At 39.7% G+C, this 16,637-nt stretch overlaps 3 protein-coding genes across 5 annotated transcripts in view; 1 reads left to right on the forward strand and 2 right to left on the reverse strand.

Moving 5' to 3' along the window:
- Positions 1 to 1,761: 1,761 nt before the first annotated feature.
- Positions 1,762 to 5,106, reverse strand: emei (transmembrane protein 161-like emei). Its single transcript, XM_022837562.2, has 4 exons — positions 4,350 to 5,106; positions 3,811 to 3,969; positions 3,242 to 3,493; positions 1,762 to 3,064 (listed from the first exon to the last, which is right to left on the reverse strand). The coding sequence occupies exons 1-4, from the start codon at positions 4,536 to 4,538 to the stop codon at positions 2,282 to 2,284; spliced, it is 1,383 nt and encodes a 460-aa protein (XP_022693297.1). The 5' UTR covers positions 4,539 to 5,106; the 3' UTR covers positions 1,762 to 2,281.
- Positions 5,107 to 5,228: 122 nt separating this feature from the next.
- Positions 5,229 to 10,171, forward strand: nudC (nuclear distribution C, dynein complex regulator). Its single transcript, XM_022837564.2, has 5 exons — positions 5,229 to 5,409; positions 5,948 to 5,992; positions 6,648 to 6,800; positions 8,015 to 8,140; positions 9,545 to 10,171. The coding sequence occupies exons 1-5, from the start codon at positions 5,347 to 5,349 to the stop codon at positions 9,797 to 9,799; spliced, it is 642 nt and encodes a 213-aa protein (XP_022693299.1). The 5' UTR covers positions 5,229 to 5,346; the 3' UTR covers positions 9,800 to 10,171.
- Positions 10,172 to 12,830: 2,659 nt separating this feature from the next.
- The window catches only part of siz (Brefeldin-resistant Arf-GEF family protein schizo), a 60,354-nt gene continuing 56,547 nt past the window's right edge, over positions 12,831 to 16,637 (reverse strand). For all 3 annotated transcript variants that reach the window (XM_022837560.2, XM_022837559.2, XM_022837558.2), the window contains exon 6: positions 12,831 to 16,388. In XM_022837560.2, coding sequence (XP_022693295.1) covers positions 14,988 to 16,388 — 1,401 coding nt within the window. In that variant the 3' untranslated portion in view covers positions 12,831 to 14,987. The remainder of the gene's footprint in view (positions 16,389 to 16,637) is intronic.

Here is a 16,637-nt window from a genome sequence, read left to right on the forward strand (position 1 = left end):
CGATAATCAGAAAGCCTTAGTTTGAATTTCAGTAACATTGTTTGAATCTCTAATTAGTAATTGAAGTTTGTTGTATGCTATTGCAGCTGTCCGTTTTGAGTCATGTTGGGTGAACGCAACAAAATTTAATGAATTATTATTTTACTTGGAGAAACTATAATTTAAAAAATACAGTGGGATGCGAATAATAATAAAAGAGTACTTCCAGCTCATATTAAAAAATCACAATCACGGCACACTAGTCCAAAAAGTAATCAATTCAAACATTGTCGTTATATATATATATATATATTTCCTACAAGCTTCGCTAATGTCACATTAATCAAATTCTTTTCAATTATATTACTAGATATAAAAATGTAACGCAGCAATAGGTTAGAGAAAATTAATTTCCTATAGCAGACAAAAAAAGGTATAAAAATAGCAAGCCCGCTTTTACTAAAAATAAACGTATTCAAAACATGGCACTTGTAAAAAATACACATTTGTAGGCCACAAAAACATTCGCATTCTTGAAATGATTAACACACACAAACACACTGTGTTCCTCCCGCTTTTCAGCAGCGTCACATGCAATAGGAAAATGTTCGCTAACGCTGATTTTAGCATGGGACATGCCGATGGTGTTGCAAGATTTATTGTATGGCTATATACACTGTGAACAAATTTCCTAGTGGACGAGTATAGACAAGTGGATGTATGATAAATCGGTGTCTCAAAGCATCTTTTTCACGCAGAAGCACCCGTTTCAGCTGCAGTAGCAATAGCCTGCCAGTACTCGTAAACCAAATGCTCTTTCACGTAAAAAATGCTATCCGCACTTAACGTTATTCGTAGTAACATTCATTGTGATAATAGTATTAAAACTTGCACGAAGGGCGCAGTAAATCGTTAGAATTACTACTAGGTAATAATGCAGGGCTAAGGCTGAAACAGTTTTAGTATTATTATGGCTATTAAAATTCAATTAGATGAATTTCAGCAGAATGTACGGATAAAACATAATTAATTTCACTACATGTAGACTAGTTACATTTCGAACTCAACAACTAAAACCACTTTACCCAGCGTTCCTAAAGCTGATTAGTACGGCTACATATCTTCCAACTATTTTTTGAATTCACTTCCCTTAAGTTATAATCTAAAATTAAGTGAATAAGTGAAATAGATTGCTGCTATATTGTTATTATTATTATTATTTTACACTTTAGCTGCGCAAGAGCACACTAATATGAAGAATTGCAGCTTCTAGTAAAGTTTATTATCTTTAATCAACCAAAACATAGGGTGTTGACTTTTAATCCTTCAGGCTGCATACAGTCTTCCATTTTTGTACCAAATGCCCAAGAGCTTTGTGACTGCACTCCATCTCTGATCGTGCCAACTCCCACTAGACACAGAAGCGAATAGTTGCATTAATGGAAATTCCTCCTGAGGAAGGCCGTCTGCATTGGGTACTATTCATACTAGGAAGGATAGTGAATTTAGTACATCTAATACTAGTTTTCTGATTAGCTTATATGTGCGTGGAAGGTTCGTCTAAAAAACGTTTAATCCAGGGAACGGGATCTCATGACAACAGACAATCCATACACCAATTTCACATATATTTAGACACGTCAGCAACACGCTTTTTTAGTATATACAGTATGTATTTAATTAATTTACAAAGTAAAGCAAAGACTACCAACATTCGTAAAACGAATATTGTTTGCACGCTCTCTAGCTTAAGACTTTATCTAAGTGATTGACACTCGCAGCTTTTGAGGTAATAGAATGAGTTTACTTTATTGGGGTATAAAAATTACTGTACAAAAGTTTCGTGCGTTTAAATATAACACGTGTCCTCTCGGATACAACAAACGCACACTCTTCTCAGGTCATTTTCGTATTATTATTACTATGGCAGGTGCTGCCATTTACGCTCGAGGTCAATCGTGTTTTGTAGTTTGAAATAGCTTTGCAGATTCTACGTTTAGCACACGTCAGGATGTTAGGAAGCTATGTTACCATATTTTAGAAACATCGGTTTTTTGTCACTACAAAGATTCGAAGATTTTACTTCTGTCTTAACTAAATTTACAATTGATTTTTTTAAATTTATATTTAAGGCTTAAGCTTGAACGAGTTGCGGAGTATTTTTTTAGATACTCGTGACTTCTTATTGATTTTGTTGGCTAAAATCAAGTTATATCGCTCACGTATGCATGCAATTGAAAAACTATGTTTTACTCCGTTTGAGCTGTTTTTAGCTGCTGCTTTTACTACTGTTGCTAATAAATTAAGCCTTTTCATTATACGAATAAAATGCATAGCCTATTATGCTGTTGAAAAAAATCGACGCTGAAATCCACCACGTGGCAAAATTGAAGACGCCACGAAACAGAGCTGGCGTGAACACTTCTTTTAACCGGTGCAGTGAAAATGGTAGTGGAACGGATGATTTTGGCAAAATCGTCTCGCCTGGCAAACCTGCCCAACTGTAATCGCCCAGCGTTTTCAATAACAAGACAGAGAATAGCAGTAGTACAGCTGGTGCCACATATTGCAGTGCGACGACACATGAATAATTAAACACACTCGAAATCGTTTTGCGAAACTCAGAAATTTGTATGCGCCCGGCTTCTTTTTGTAGGTTGCGAATTTTTTTTTGCGCAACATTCATATAGGCTTGCATGTAGCGATTGAATAGCCATAGACGCAGTACGCAGGCGATAATAATTGTCATAATTCGCGATATTTCGAATTGGTCCGGTGTCATAACTGGGCCGGACATTCCAGAGAAGATCCTCTGCGTGAAGTACTCACGAGCTACCGGAGTAACCCACATCATAAGGACGAACAGCGGGAATACGAAGTTGAGGTGAACGAGCATTTTGCCCGGTGGGCCGATGACATCACTGGCTAGTAAGTCGCGATGCATCTGTGCAAAGCGAATCCCAGGAAAAACAAGTAGCGCTCCAACAACTCCGGCCCACGCTGCCAGACTCAGTTTGAAGATTAGTTCCGATGTTGGTCCGGCAGTTTCCAGGGAGATCTCCTCGCTGAATTTTGTAACCGATGTCTAAAAATAAAAGTCATATGAATTATATTTGTCAATGCAATATCTGCCGTGAGATCCTTTGTACAGCTCACGAGCCTGAAATCTTTTTGTGTCTGCACGTATGTGTCTGACTGAATGTGTGCGAACCGAATGTTCACGTTGCTATCTACAGATTGACCAGACAAATTATTATCTTACCTTAAAACTGTCATAGGCGTCTCTGAGTCCAAACTCGAGCCATTTCTCATCAACGATAAGTATCAGCATAGCTATTAAAAGATAGGTTAGACCACACACGAGGCACATCGAGCGCTCGGCTGAAGTCTCTTCAGATCGGAAGTAAATTTTTGCCAACGAGAGCAACGTTCGCACGACGAAGATCACCACTAATAGGCACCACAGGACGGACATGTTGACCTCATCTAAATTCGGCCGCATAAATAAGTACACCTAAGAAATTTCAAATGACGTCACTCACTGACTATGTACTATTTAAGAACACGTTCAGTTTATTACTCGTCACTTTACTAAGTGATTCCTGTCTTCAGACTTCATTCATATGAGGTTATTCATGATAGATATATCTGTAAACATTTATTAGTAAATAATGAAATTAGGTGTTTCAAGACTTAATCGGAACCTTAAATTTCAAACGTCGATAAAATGGTGATTAATACTATAAACATAAGTATATTCCTGTTATTGCAAAATCCGACAAAAGAGTGGCAAAAATTTAGCCAGCATCGACTCGTGTAGAAGTTAATAACCTCTGTGATCCCGTAAAGTAATGTTGTGTAGGCCATGAAGTCCAGGAGCCACTGATATTCAGGATAAAACTGCAAAGCCGAAAGATCGTCCGCAGTTACCGGGATGTGTTCTAAAGCCACATTCACATTTTTACTAATCTTATAGTCTGGCGAAGAGCCCTGGAAAAAAATAAATAATACAACGTTATTTTGCGTACTGATGAAACACCAATACGTCTTGTGAGTACGAGCGTTTTTGTACCTCACCAGTTTTGAATTCCATGCATATATGAAAAATAATCGGAAACAGCCAAGAGGACATTATTAGATTGATGTAACACATCAACTATTTTTAAATTAATCAATGCGTATTTAGTGTAAGTAACCTTCTCAAGTGCATATTAGATGCATATAAGCAATCAATACTACAAAAGTCCTACAGACGTGTGCATTTTAAAAATTATAAAAAAAAAGTTGTTCTTTTTTTGAAAACTTGGTAATATCTTACCCCCCACTAATTTTAAAATGACTTGACTTATACTTTTACATTGAAGTTTCACCTTTTTTTTATGTTTTTTGCTTTCTTCCTTTATACCCTCAGCGTCCTGAAGCTCTTGAATTGACGGTGGAAGATACGCAAACAATTTTTTTCCAAGCAACCATCGTGCAAAGGAGAAGCTGAACGATAATTTTTGTAGTACACACGCCATTATCATACTGATCACGATTTGAGTTCCAAAAAGGGCCATTTTTGGAAACCTTTTTCAGACACTAATACCTTCTCTTTCCTTCTTATTAACTGAGATTTCAGAGCGCACACAAATGAATATACATGCACCTGGGCATAAACACTTTTTTAATGATTGGGTTCGTGCTGATCTACCAGCTACACTTTTCACATGGCCCGATATATCGAGCGACTGAAATATCAAATCTAGAATTTCAGTATAGCTAATCTTGCTGAAGAACACCTGCGCGAAAACCCGGCCAATTTTAACTGTCTTTGTCTTGCGTTTCACTCTCTCTTGTGATGTCCCGCTGCTTTAGCTTACAATGCACCCATATTCAGGTAATTCTCTTCAAGCAGAGCTCTTACCCGGTCAACAGGATAAATAGGCTAGAAAAATGCGGAACAACCTTCGAATATAGCGAAATACTTGCAATTGTCTAATCTCGCTGACAACTTGGTTTTCTTCATTCTGCACATTTCCTAGTAAACAACTGACCGCTCGTGTTCCACTGCAGTTAAGCGCAAGAAAGGAGAGGAGAAATTAATGGCTATGATATCGTCTTGTCAGAAACGCTCTAAAACACTGTATTGGAATCGAAATGAATGGCAATCTGTACACGATGCACGCCGAACGATGCCGCCGACACAGCTGTAAACGTTACGTTAGCTGGGATTTGTCGAAAAGACACCTGGACCAATTTAACGTGTGTGTGGTAATTTGATGATGGGTGTGTGATAACTGCGGTGCATAACAACTGTCGACACGAATCATAGTGTTGCCTTTGTTATAAAGTTCGGTTGAATCTGACCGTTTGTTTTTCCGAAATATGGCCTCCGAAGGAGAAGTAAAATTGAACGAGAAGCAACCAGAAGGAGGTGCTACTTTTGAGGTTTGTGGCTTTAAATCATTTGACCGTAAAAAGAAAAACACGCGTCCCAGAGTGTCGCGTGGTACGACTGTGAGTGGAAGCATGTCGCACATTCTAGAAAATCATAACTCAGTAGGTTCTATATTGACATTGGTACGATGTTTGGCATTTTCAATGAAGAGGGCATTTGTGCAGAAACCTCAATCACATCATCAGATCATTATCCGCTCGGATTTGATGGAACGCGACAAGATTCAACCAATGAAACGACTTCATTTGGTTTGGCATCTTGATTTTTTCCGTTTCCGTGCTTTCAAATCTCCTGTTAAGCTCTTTTAAATCTTAAAACGCCGGTCAAAACGTCTCTAGGCTGATGAGCGCAGTGAATTTTTTGTGCAACCACAAGGCTTCTGTATGAGTTACATGAAACTTTATAAAGACTTCGATTTTTCGAAATCCTAAAAGTTTTGAGAAAGACCGATATACGCGACCGAAATCGAGCTTGTACTGTGTGGATATTATTATTCTCTTTGGATAATTATTTCTGTTTCGTTTACAGAAGACGAGTAACCCTTCAGTAGGTGAGGATTCGGAGGTCGATAAGGTAAGATATTCAAGCAGTTTTACTAAAGGCTTTTGAAGCCAATAGAATTACGGTATACCGTTAAATCAACATACTGCTCTATTACCTTTCTGTCTCAAATTGAGCGCCGCCAAATTAACCACTACAGCATTCCTATTACAAATGTGTTATGCATATGTAACGTACAGACACTTAAAGAAACGTAGCCTCCAGTTTCGCAGCCTAAGAGGCACTCATCCGAGTATTTTTTATGTTCCCTGAAGTCCTAAAAAAAGGCACTTTTCTAGTATAATAAATCAATAATAATAGTTATCACGGCATATATAGTAAACAAATAATTAACAAATAATACACAAAGTATAACTTTATGCTTGTTCGAAATGTTTTTATTATCAAAAGAGGTTGTTTTGACATCGACCCTGAAAATAACCTTGACAAAGCACCCTGAGATTCTGGGAAAAATTCAGACACGTAGAAACCAAATACCTTAATGATTTTATGGTCGTGTATTGAAATTCTCCTATATTTTTTGAGTAGTTTACATAGTTATGCTAAATGTTTGCTTGTTTGTGTTGGGACTTGAAGGCTGATAACATAGCGAAAATGGACACCCCTGATGGCACAAAGGTAACCTGAGCTAACCTGAAATTATTGTCGCTTCTTGGTGTAATTTTAGGACAAAGATAAGCTGCCTCCGAATGATCAAAATGGCTGCGATCTAGAAAACTATAGATGGACCCAAACCCTTGAGGAGGTGGAGCTTCGGGTACCGATTCCTGATGGTCTTAAAATTAAATCGCGCGATGTCGTTTGCAATATTGAGAAAAAGGTTTGTTACGCCAAACTCAAAAATAAATAAACTAGCGTAGGTGTGAACGATTTCAGTAAGTACATGCTTTTCCCAATACTTGTCTTCATACGGTTAGTCGTAGCATTGCTAATATATACAGGGTAATATAGTATCGATTTTTTTTTTACTTATCTCAATGATGGAAAGGTTTGTGGAAGAAAGTATCTAATCTATAGTCTGAACTTTGTGAGTGCTGCCGTTTTCAAAGTTTCGACACAAACCTCTTTTGTGGAGGCGAAGTCCGAAACCAGGTTCAGTCCAGATAAAGAAAATGCTTTACGTCCGTTGCTTTGTCTTGCTTATGCTCGCCCCTTCACATTTTTTTTTTAGTTTTAATTTTTCATAAAACTATAATTTATTATATCAGTTTTTTGTCAGTACTTAAGTCCCTATTTAATAGCAATTATAAATTGTCAAAAAATTCCCAAAAGAGTTTCGAATTTATGAAAATGTTCAAAGTTTCTTTTTAAAATATTGAGAGTTCATTTTGAATTTGCCCAGAAACCATTGTGGCGTGTTTTATGGTAATATATTTGAACTAAAATAATAAAAGAAAGTAAAAAGACAACTTGAAACAAATAAAAGCACTAAATATTTTGATGTGTCTCGTTGATTCATTGTGACAAAAGGTATCGAATGCAGCTTCAGAGTAAAGATATCAAAAAACTTAGACATGAAAGGGATACCACTTAAAGAATGAAGTTGAAGGGTACTTGTTGCTTGAAAATAAGAAATCTGGCAAATGAAGTGAATATCGGACCTCATTTTTAAGATGAACATAGAAGATATGTTGTGCTCACTCGGAAATGATAGCATCTTCAAAAAGACAAAATGCGAAGAATCGTTTCATAAGCTGATAAATGGCTTTACGTTTAGTACGTGTAGAATAACAGTTTTTCTCGGACACTATATTCCGGTTTTTCATTATAAAGTTCGAGAAGCAACTAATATCACAAAAATGAAGATAGTCTGAGGATAGACAGGTGAAAGTGCAAAAGTGCTATAACCCAGGTTGTCAATTCCTGAACTTAATTCAAACGCGGATGCACAACGGGTTCCTATTACAGCTGTAATAAAATTCTATAGGTTGGAAAAAATCCGGCCAACGGTCACGTGATTTATTTGCTCTTACATTGTGAATAATATTTAAGTGCTCATTTATATACACTTATATGTGTGCTTTACTATTGCAGCACCTTAAGGTCGGCCTTAAGGGATCTCCGTTGACTATCGACGGCGAGATGTATGCTGTGGTCAAAAAGGAAGAATGCTTCTGGAACCTTGAAGATGGCAAGGTTATTGTCGTTAACCTGGAAAAGGTACGTTTGATTTCAGTAACAACATTAGTGATTTCCTATGTCTAATTAAAACAATTGAGTAATTGTGCATTGCCTTTCGAATATTAATAACCACGTGCTACCTACAGCCAATGAATATAGCAGCGCAAGAAATGAGAAGCCTGAACATAGCGTTAACTAATGGGTCAAAAAAATAATTTATAGACTGTGTGGTTTTTATCGGCCGAAACCGACCCGTAGAGCCACACGCCTATATGTCTGCTATCTACGGACCAACTTTCCGAGTGTGAAGATGTTTGCTTTGTATTTGCGACCTCTTAGGAGTAGATGACTTCTAACTATATTCCATTTTCATGAGAAAAAAATGAAGTATAGAGGAGAGAGTTAAGATAACTTGTGCGAATGGACCCAAAGTTTGCTCTCAGAGTACCCAAAGGAGAGCCAGGGATTTTAGATAAGTCCAGTCATTTTAAAAAATCATTCGGAGGTAAAAAAAATTATATTACGAAGGATCTGAATTTCGAACTAATTCCGACTCGTAAACGGTTGTCTCAGAAAAACCACAGTCGAAAAAAATCGAAAAAAAGTAGAGTTTGCTCCTACGCGTCGTTACAGTAAATAAAACGTGGACATATGAGTACGCTGCGAGGACAGAAACAAGATCATCTATGTATTGCTTCAAAGGCACACTCAAGCCGACGAAAGTTACAACATCCAAGACAAAAACCCAAGTTCCTTCTCACCGTCGTCTGAATGTTGAGCATTACGAATTTAAACTAAGTGACAACTATACTGTTACTAAAGAAGTGCTCAGAAACATCAGTATATTTATCAGCCAAAACAGGTCCAAATGTTGAGAGAACAGGCCGTAGAATCTCCGCAGCGATAATGCATGAACTCATACATCGTTACTTCAGAACACGGTTCTATCACGAAAAAGACAGTTCTTTTACGGTGGTTCCCGTGTACTTATCAGATTTAATAGTCTATAATTGTACTTCTTTCCAAAGTCAGAGAAGCGCATAACAGGAAAAGCCTTTGAAAATCGACCGAGGAAATCTAAGAAAAATCGAGAGCAGGGGTATCGTTCTACGATTGAATTTGAACTCTGTTTTGAACTCTGGTGAACGCGAATTGAATCCAGCGAAAATTACTTTTAGAACGGCTGACCTTGGATTTAAACTATATAGACATGCACAGGTGATACAGAGTTTTGATAGATTTTATAGAATTTTTGATAGATTTTCAGTCCAGTAGCAGATGCCATCCTAAATGTCACATAAAACCTATGAATTTTATCTACTGCGGTTGATGAGTCTGCTCGATAAACAAGCTTATGATTCGAGTATTGTATATATCTTTGTCATTTGCATATGCCGGCCGGCCCACTCAGTCTAACCGTATCTCTTCCTCTGTTAATTTTAGGTGAATAAAATGGAATGGTGGCCCCACCTGGTACTCACTGATCCGCTCATCAACACGCAGAAGGTTTCTCCTGGTAATTCAAAGCTGTCAGATCTCGATGGGGAAACCCGAGGAATGGTTGAGAAAATGATGTACGATCAACGGCAAAAGGCAATGGGCCTGCCGACGTCTGAAGAACAGAAGAAGAACGAAATGCTTCAAAAGTTTATAGCGCAGCACCCCGAGATGGATTTTAGTAAAGCGAAATTCTCTTGAATGGGAGAAGTATGATGATTTCACTGGTCACATCCTTTTGCTGTCTTCAGTTTTCTGTAGTTTCCGAACAGATAATGAAGACTCTGGTGTATTTGGAACAGCCAGGCAACTTCGAATTCACTTAAGAAAATGAGTGTTGCTTGACCAAGTGAAACCATTTGCTAGTAGCAAAAAATTATGACCGATAATGAAGTGGTATGAGCGCGTATAAACTCTGAATGGTATCGAGCATCGATCGGCTGTAGTGTGAAGTACGACATAACAACGGCGTGTCCGAACAGCAACAACAATTAAAGTATTAGGCGTGTGCTCTACAAACAAGGATGTCATCAACAATTTAAATAAATGAACTACTGTATATATTAATACATATATTTGTGTATGTTTTTTCATGCCTACAGGAGTGTGTAAAGTTAGATGTTCGTGATTGGCGTGGTAAATATGAGGCTTTTGCATTACAAGTTTCGTTTTCTTTTTATTTTCAATCAGCTTGATGTTAATGCGGAAGGCTCTAAATGAAAGCCTTTCTTCCTTCAGCTCGTTCGTTCGTTTAAATTTCAAAATCGTAGTAATGGTTAGATAGAAAAAAGCAGGTCCGAAACTCTTATTTGAGATAGCAAACACGAATCTTCATTACACTAACATAGTGTATAGCAATAATTAAACTACAACTTTAGTCACAAATATTTTGCCCGGTACCATAAATACATCGGTCCTAGTGGTTTTGTGTATTTAGCTTATTCCGAGGTCTTAGAGAAAAAACAGGTAATCCTTGGTCTTTTAGAAATTAATTTATAATACGCGCTTGAGGACACCAAATGTGGCTTATAGATATATGCTGCGTTGGTGTGGAACTTCAGCCAGCGTTTTCCTCTGCAAGACCCATTAGATTTACACTTTTATCGTTTCTGGTCTTGTATCGGTATTTGCTTTAGTACTACTTTGATAAACTGATTGATTTACGCAAGAACTATCTCACTACTTGGCTGTTGAAGTTATTGTCGACTGGGTTGGTAACGCAGGTCAGGAAATCTATTCAAATGTTAAAAAAAATGACACGAATCTGACGAAGAACGCCTTGCGGTCAGCAGAATTCGAACCGGCGCGGGAAAACCCCGTTGAATTCCAAGGCCAGCGCCTTAACCAATCAGCAAAGACTGCACAAGTAAGTAGGACGGTCTTCTACACTTGTTCAATAATTTTTTGATACTGGCTCTGTTGAACTGTCGGTTTCACTACATAATAGCCGCAAATCTAGCAAGTTCAGCAAGAATTCCTTGACGAACATTGAAGTGTCCTTGACGAACATTGTCGGATTATTTTTAAGCTTTCGGTGGCGGTCACGTTTGTAGAAGATCACTCGTGCACATCAGCCAATGCCAACTAGCATTTTATTACTTTTTACTTTAACTTAATGATAAAACAGTTAGACTTAAAGTCGTTTTGTAATACTTACGTGAGCGAGAGATTCCTGCACACAAGAACCTATTAGGCATAAAATACGCAACTTAAGGACTCAAATTCTGTCGGGTAACCTCCTTCCAAGTCTTTTTATTCAAATTAAATTAATGCATTGGGTATATTTCTGGACATATTTTGGAGCTAAGGCACTATCTCTTTTTCTTCGATTACTTTGGTATAGTGTGTTAATTCTTAGCTATGACGGGTAACAATTGCGCGACAACTCTTACAGGAAGGAATCCTCTAGAACACTTGTTACACGCTTGCTCTGAGTATATTAACTCGACGACATTTCTAAATGTTCTAGCAAAAAGGTTCTCGTGCTTTAGTAGAACATCAGTCAGGAGTTCAAGATGCCGAAGATAAGCTGAACAAGGCGAAGCATAATCAGAAACAGTTAGAGAAGTATGTTGAGTTTGTACAATTTGCAATTCTATTAGCCGAACTATATATGTAACTGCTCTTTAAGCAACAGACTCCTCTACATCCCAAATAACGAAAGCCTTTTCTGAAATAAGCTACGGGAGCTGCCTTTCGGCCTGCATCGTTTAATAACTGATTATTAACATTTGTTCAAGTTTAGTTACAATTAATGCTGAAGCTGTGTAAAAAAGCAACAAATAAAAGTACGAAAAACATGTACGAGCGAGACCATACAGAAGTTTTTACTTGATTATAATTAGCTTTAACTTTGAGATCAAGGGTTATTTTTCAAGCTTGCTGGTCAATACACTTGCGTAATTACTTATCACGCATTTTGAAAATCGCCTCATTCTGTTTTCTAGTGCAAGATCATGCCATCGATTTCATAATCAGTCAACAGAAACTACTAGAATAATATTTAAAACATTTTTGAAACGTAAGTCTATACACTTTAATATACAGAAAAAAATAAAGAACGTATAACTGCAATCGTCACTGATATGCCTAGTAGCATTCTATATTAAAAACATACATCCAAATTGTTGCCTTTTACATCTTTGTTTAAGCAAACAAAGATGTAAAAGAGAGTTGTAGGGATTGTATCGTATCATGGCTGACATACCAATTGACTCAGCATGCATGAATCTAAGATCAAATCTCGTTGATCTCGAGTATTATGCCCCTTGGACACTCGGAGAATTGATACTCTACCAACTTTAATACCAAGGCTAGCTGATCGACGTCTGATGTATAACAGAAAGCCGGCACACTTTGACGGCGAAGTCCCAACAAGGCATTTCACAACATTTGCGTTGTTAAGGTTTTAGGCTAAGTGGAAATTAAAGAGAGATCGAGGTTCTCTGCAAGATGTAGATTTGCTTATATTAATGAGGCTGTGGTTTAATACATATGACAGAGACAACGGAATATCCTGTGATATCAGTAATGTCACCGCAGCCCATTTTGCAGTCAAAGTGGGTCTTCTCCTGTGCATAGCCATTGTCTGTAAGCGGAACTTCCCTTTGCCCTAACTCTTACATTGTAGTCTAAACCGTTATTAATAGAATTCTTTATTCCATCATTAGCTACCAAAGAATTCAATAGCATGTTCACGCACACTTTAATACAAAATACGAACACAGAGACATCACGTTGAGTTAATATTTTCTTTCGTTTATTAGTTTTGCTGATCTTTGATGAATATATTAAACAGTCTTTGTACATATCGAACGGCTTTGGGCAACTTTTTAGGCGACAGTAACATCGAGCGTTGACTGCGATGAGGGACGTCGACGACACCTACGTAAGACATATTCGCCTCGTACTGACACACCTACTCGGTACATGCACAACAATTTCGCTTCCTCCCCTTGCACAGTTGAGCCAGCTTGCTATCATCATTACTGTTATTATATACCAGTCTTATTGCTACATTATCGATGTCTTAGCCTCAGCGCAGCCGAAACCTTTGGACATGATTGATGACGCTGTGTGTCCATAGACCTTAATTTTTCTATCTGTATTTTTTCTTGAAATTTGTCGACCTTTTGCACTCGAACGCTGAGTCACGAACCCAGGTGTCCTTTTTCCTCATCTTGGTCACCTTCCGTAACAGAGATCACCATCATGATTCGTTCTTCCGTATGTTTTTCGTTCTTGTGTATTTTTCTCTTCGGAATAAAACAACCAGCTCTCAGCAACAATCGTCATGTTATAATGTCGTCGTCATCGTCGCCATCATCGTCACCATCATTATCTTGACCACCGCCACATACACAAATCGCGTACAATTGAGGCCGTACGCCGCCACCATCGTCATCGCCTTATGCTTCCTTCGATCACCGTTTTATAGCTTCCTTTTCTACTCTGTGAGAGCGTCGTACGGCTCTCATATTTCGCGTCCTGTTTTCATGTTTTTCTTTGCCATTTTATTTAGTTCTTTCTTGCTTTCTACAGTGGTCGAAGAATAATTGCTCGGCTGCCTTTTGGCTTAAAGCTGACGCACAATATCCTCACGGGTCTAAGATCTTACATACTATAACACCATACTCTACCCCTCCCCCCCCTTGTACATCAGCTTTAGCCTAGTCTTCCACACACATCATCATCATCATCATCACCATCATATATACCACTATTATCAAGCCTGATTGCGCTTGCTTAGTAGCTGGTTGGTTTGTCTTGCTTCGATCCCCCTTCCGTTGGTTTGTTGTCATCAACTATATACAAGTACTCTGAACAACACGGTTCTTTCGTTTTGCGAATCGACGATCCGCCAAAGGATGGTTGTTTGTTGGCGCGGCGCTTTCTAGTCGTAATCTGCCTTGTAGCTTAATACGTGAACCACCGGATATCAGGGCTATTACTAAGCAATACATTTTCCCGCAAGGATTTCGCACCTCGAGAGGCGTCGGAGAGCGCCGGTTTCGTTTTTTGCTTACTTGTTGTTTTCGTAGAATATCATCTATTGTGAATCTGTACGATGTTTTTGTCTTAGCGAACGTATTTCCCATTATTTGGCTAGAACTGGCTGCTATCAAGCGAATCTACACCGCATGCTGGTACACAACTTCTGCATAGTCAGTGAGATTCAGTGGTCAGTGGCATATCGCATATTTAGACCATTCGGACTCTTATTTTTCGAACCTGACCCGGAAGGCGTCCATATGCTTGATTTAATTTTAGCAGAAGAAACCGAAGGCTTATCACATCCACAACTCTTATTGCTATAATACAGTTTAGATCCATGCGTTTGCTTAATTAGCATGGCAAAAATTAGCTTTATTATTGGCATCAAACACTTTCGGGTACTTATTATCAATTAATTAATTAGTTGACCAATGAATAAATCGACCGGCCAATCCACATGCACTACATCTAGACCTTCGACCGGAGAGCTACTTCACCACTACGACATCAACAGAAGACCGATTTACATAAAAGCGACAAAAATATTAAGTCATAACACCCCAGTATGAACTCTTCCTGTCCATTAGTTGGTCTCTTGAAAGAAAGATTAACGACTCCACTCATCAACATCTGTGCGTACTGTGGATCTACCGTATACGGATATGAGCATGGACCACGGGTGGACGTAGACCTGGAATATTTATCCACCCATCCAATATCATCGGCATTGTCCCGCCCTCCCACCTTATCGGCGAGTAGTCCCCCTGCCGGTCGGCCTTGTCCTCACCTATTATTGCCTTCGTTAGTACTCGTTACAAGATGCCAACGATATCTTGTTTCACGAGTGTCACTGTATTTATTTAATGTGTTCATAAAGTTAATCCATGCGCTCGCTCTATACATCGGTTGTGTCCGCTTGGCGTAGGCTTCCGGCCTTGGCAATCGGGGGCGGCTGGGACACGGAACCTGGCCCATGTCTCAACATTCCCGTGTACGCCTGGGCCTTGCCGAGCGGCGGTTGCTGTTGCTGAAGTATCTGCTCTTCGGGGATGCTGTGTGGATGGTTGTGTTGCTGAAGATGATGGTGAGTGTGCTGGTGCTGGACAACATGTTGGACATGTTGAATATGCTGAGGGTGGTTGATGCCTCCGGTTGCAACGCCGGCAACCCCAGAAGCATTGGCAGCTGCGGCGGCTGATGCCGCGGCAGACGCGGGCACGGTCTGCGGGGACGAGTCCCTGCTGGCCGTACTGGCAGCGGATGACTGGAACGAAACCGACATGCCGCTGTCGAGCGAGCCCGCACTGCCACGCCGCACCGGCTTGGCTAGCGGAGGCTCGGCGAGGTCAAGCAGTGAGTTGGACAGAGCGGAGCCCTTGCCCTTCAGACCACCAGCTCCTCCATGAGCCCCATTGCTGCTGCTACTGCTCCCTTTATCCGCCTTGTCTGACGCGGGTGAGCCGTTCGGCAGCTGAAGATTAGGCACGTCCTCGTCGGTAGCTACTCCGCTGTCGCGATTCTCCGCCTGATTGGCCCATGACGCCGACTGCTTCTCGAGCTCAGCTTCAATACGAAGCGCCTCCATTTCGTCCATCTCCAGGACCGACTCGCGTAGGTCATCGCAGAACTTCTCTCGATCGTGCTCGTTTCGTGCGTTTAGGGTGATCACAATCTTACCGTCGACCCGCTGTGACAGCGATATTCCAAATGGATAGTGTGGCGTGGAAAAGAGCGTCACATTAAGTCCAACCAGCGGTATCGATTGGCGGAAGCTGTACGTTATCGCTCCTTTCTTCTTGCTGGCAATTTTGCTAACGAGCAATAGATCATTGAATAAGAACACCTCACGCTGGTGTTGGCCGGCTTTGTCCTTCTTTTGTATATCATAGACCTCGTACAATCGGCAGTAACATACAAGTCGTCGATGGGGTAGCACAAGGTTCGGTTTTTTGGCGCCAACTATCGTCTCGTGCACTTTAGCTACCTGAGTTACATGGTCGCTACCTGGTCGGAATGCCTCCTTCTTAATTCGGTCATATATACCGGCCAGCGTAGCTCGGTCGACATTTTCAAAGCCTTCGACGCCTCGAAGATTCTTGATGTAGTCGTCGACCTTCATTCGACGATGCTCCGCTAGCGAGGGATTATGCAGGTCGACGTTGAGCATAACAATGGAAAACGCAACGACCAAAACGTTGTCGGCGTTCTTGAAGAACTGTGCCACAAGGTCAGGATTACAATCAGCATAGTGCAGTGAGAACATCTGGATCACGTGGTCTACCTTTTGCGCTTCGCCCTGTGACCAACACAAGAAGACATCTATTTAGCGTCTGTAAACGTTAAATATATTTCCTAATAGATCGCTTGAAAAAAACGTTTGCAGCTAACAGGATGTCACTGATTCGATTAATAGGACAACAGACGAATTGTTTTGAGATGTATATGTACATGAACGTTTATGCGCGTATGCGTGTATCCTCGCTTGTTCGAACAGCCCTGGTAAAGAAAGTTATGTTCATTTAATCAGATCCAATTAAACCTCTTA

This window comes from Varroa jacobsoni, unplaced genomic scaffold (genome assembly GCF_002532875.2).
Source record: "Varroa jacobsoni isolate VJ856 unplaced genomic scaffold, vjacob_1.0 scaffold_713, whole genome shotgun sequence".
Taxonomy (NCBI): domain Eukaryota; kingdom Metazoa; phylum Arthropoda; class Arachnida; order Mesostigmata; family Varroidae; genus Varroa; species Varroa jacobsoni.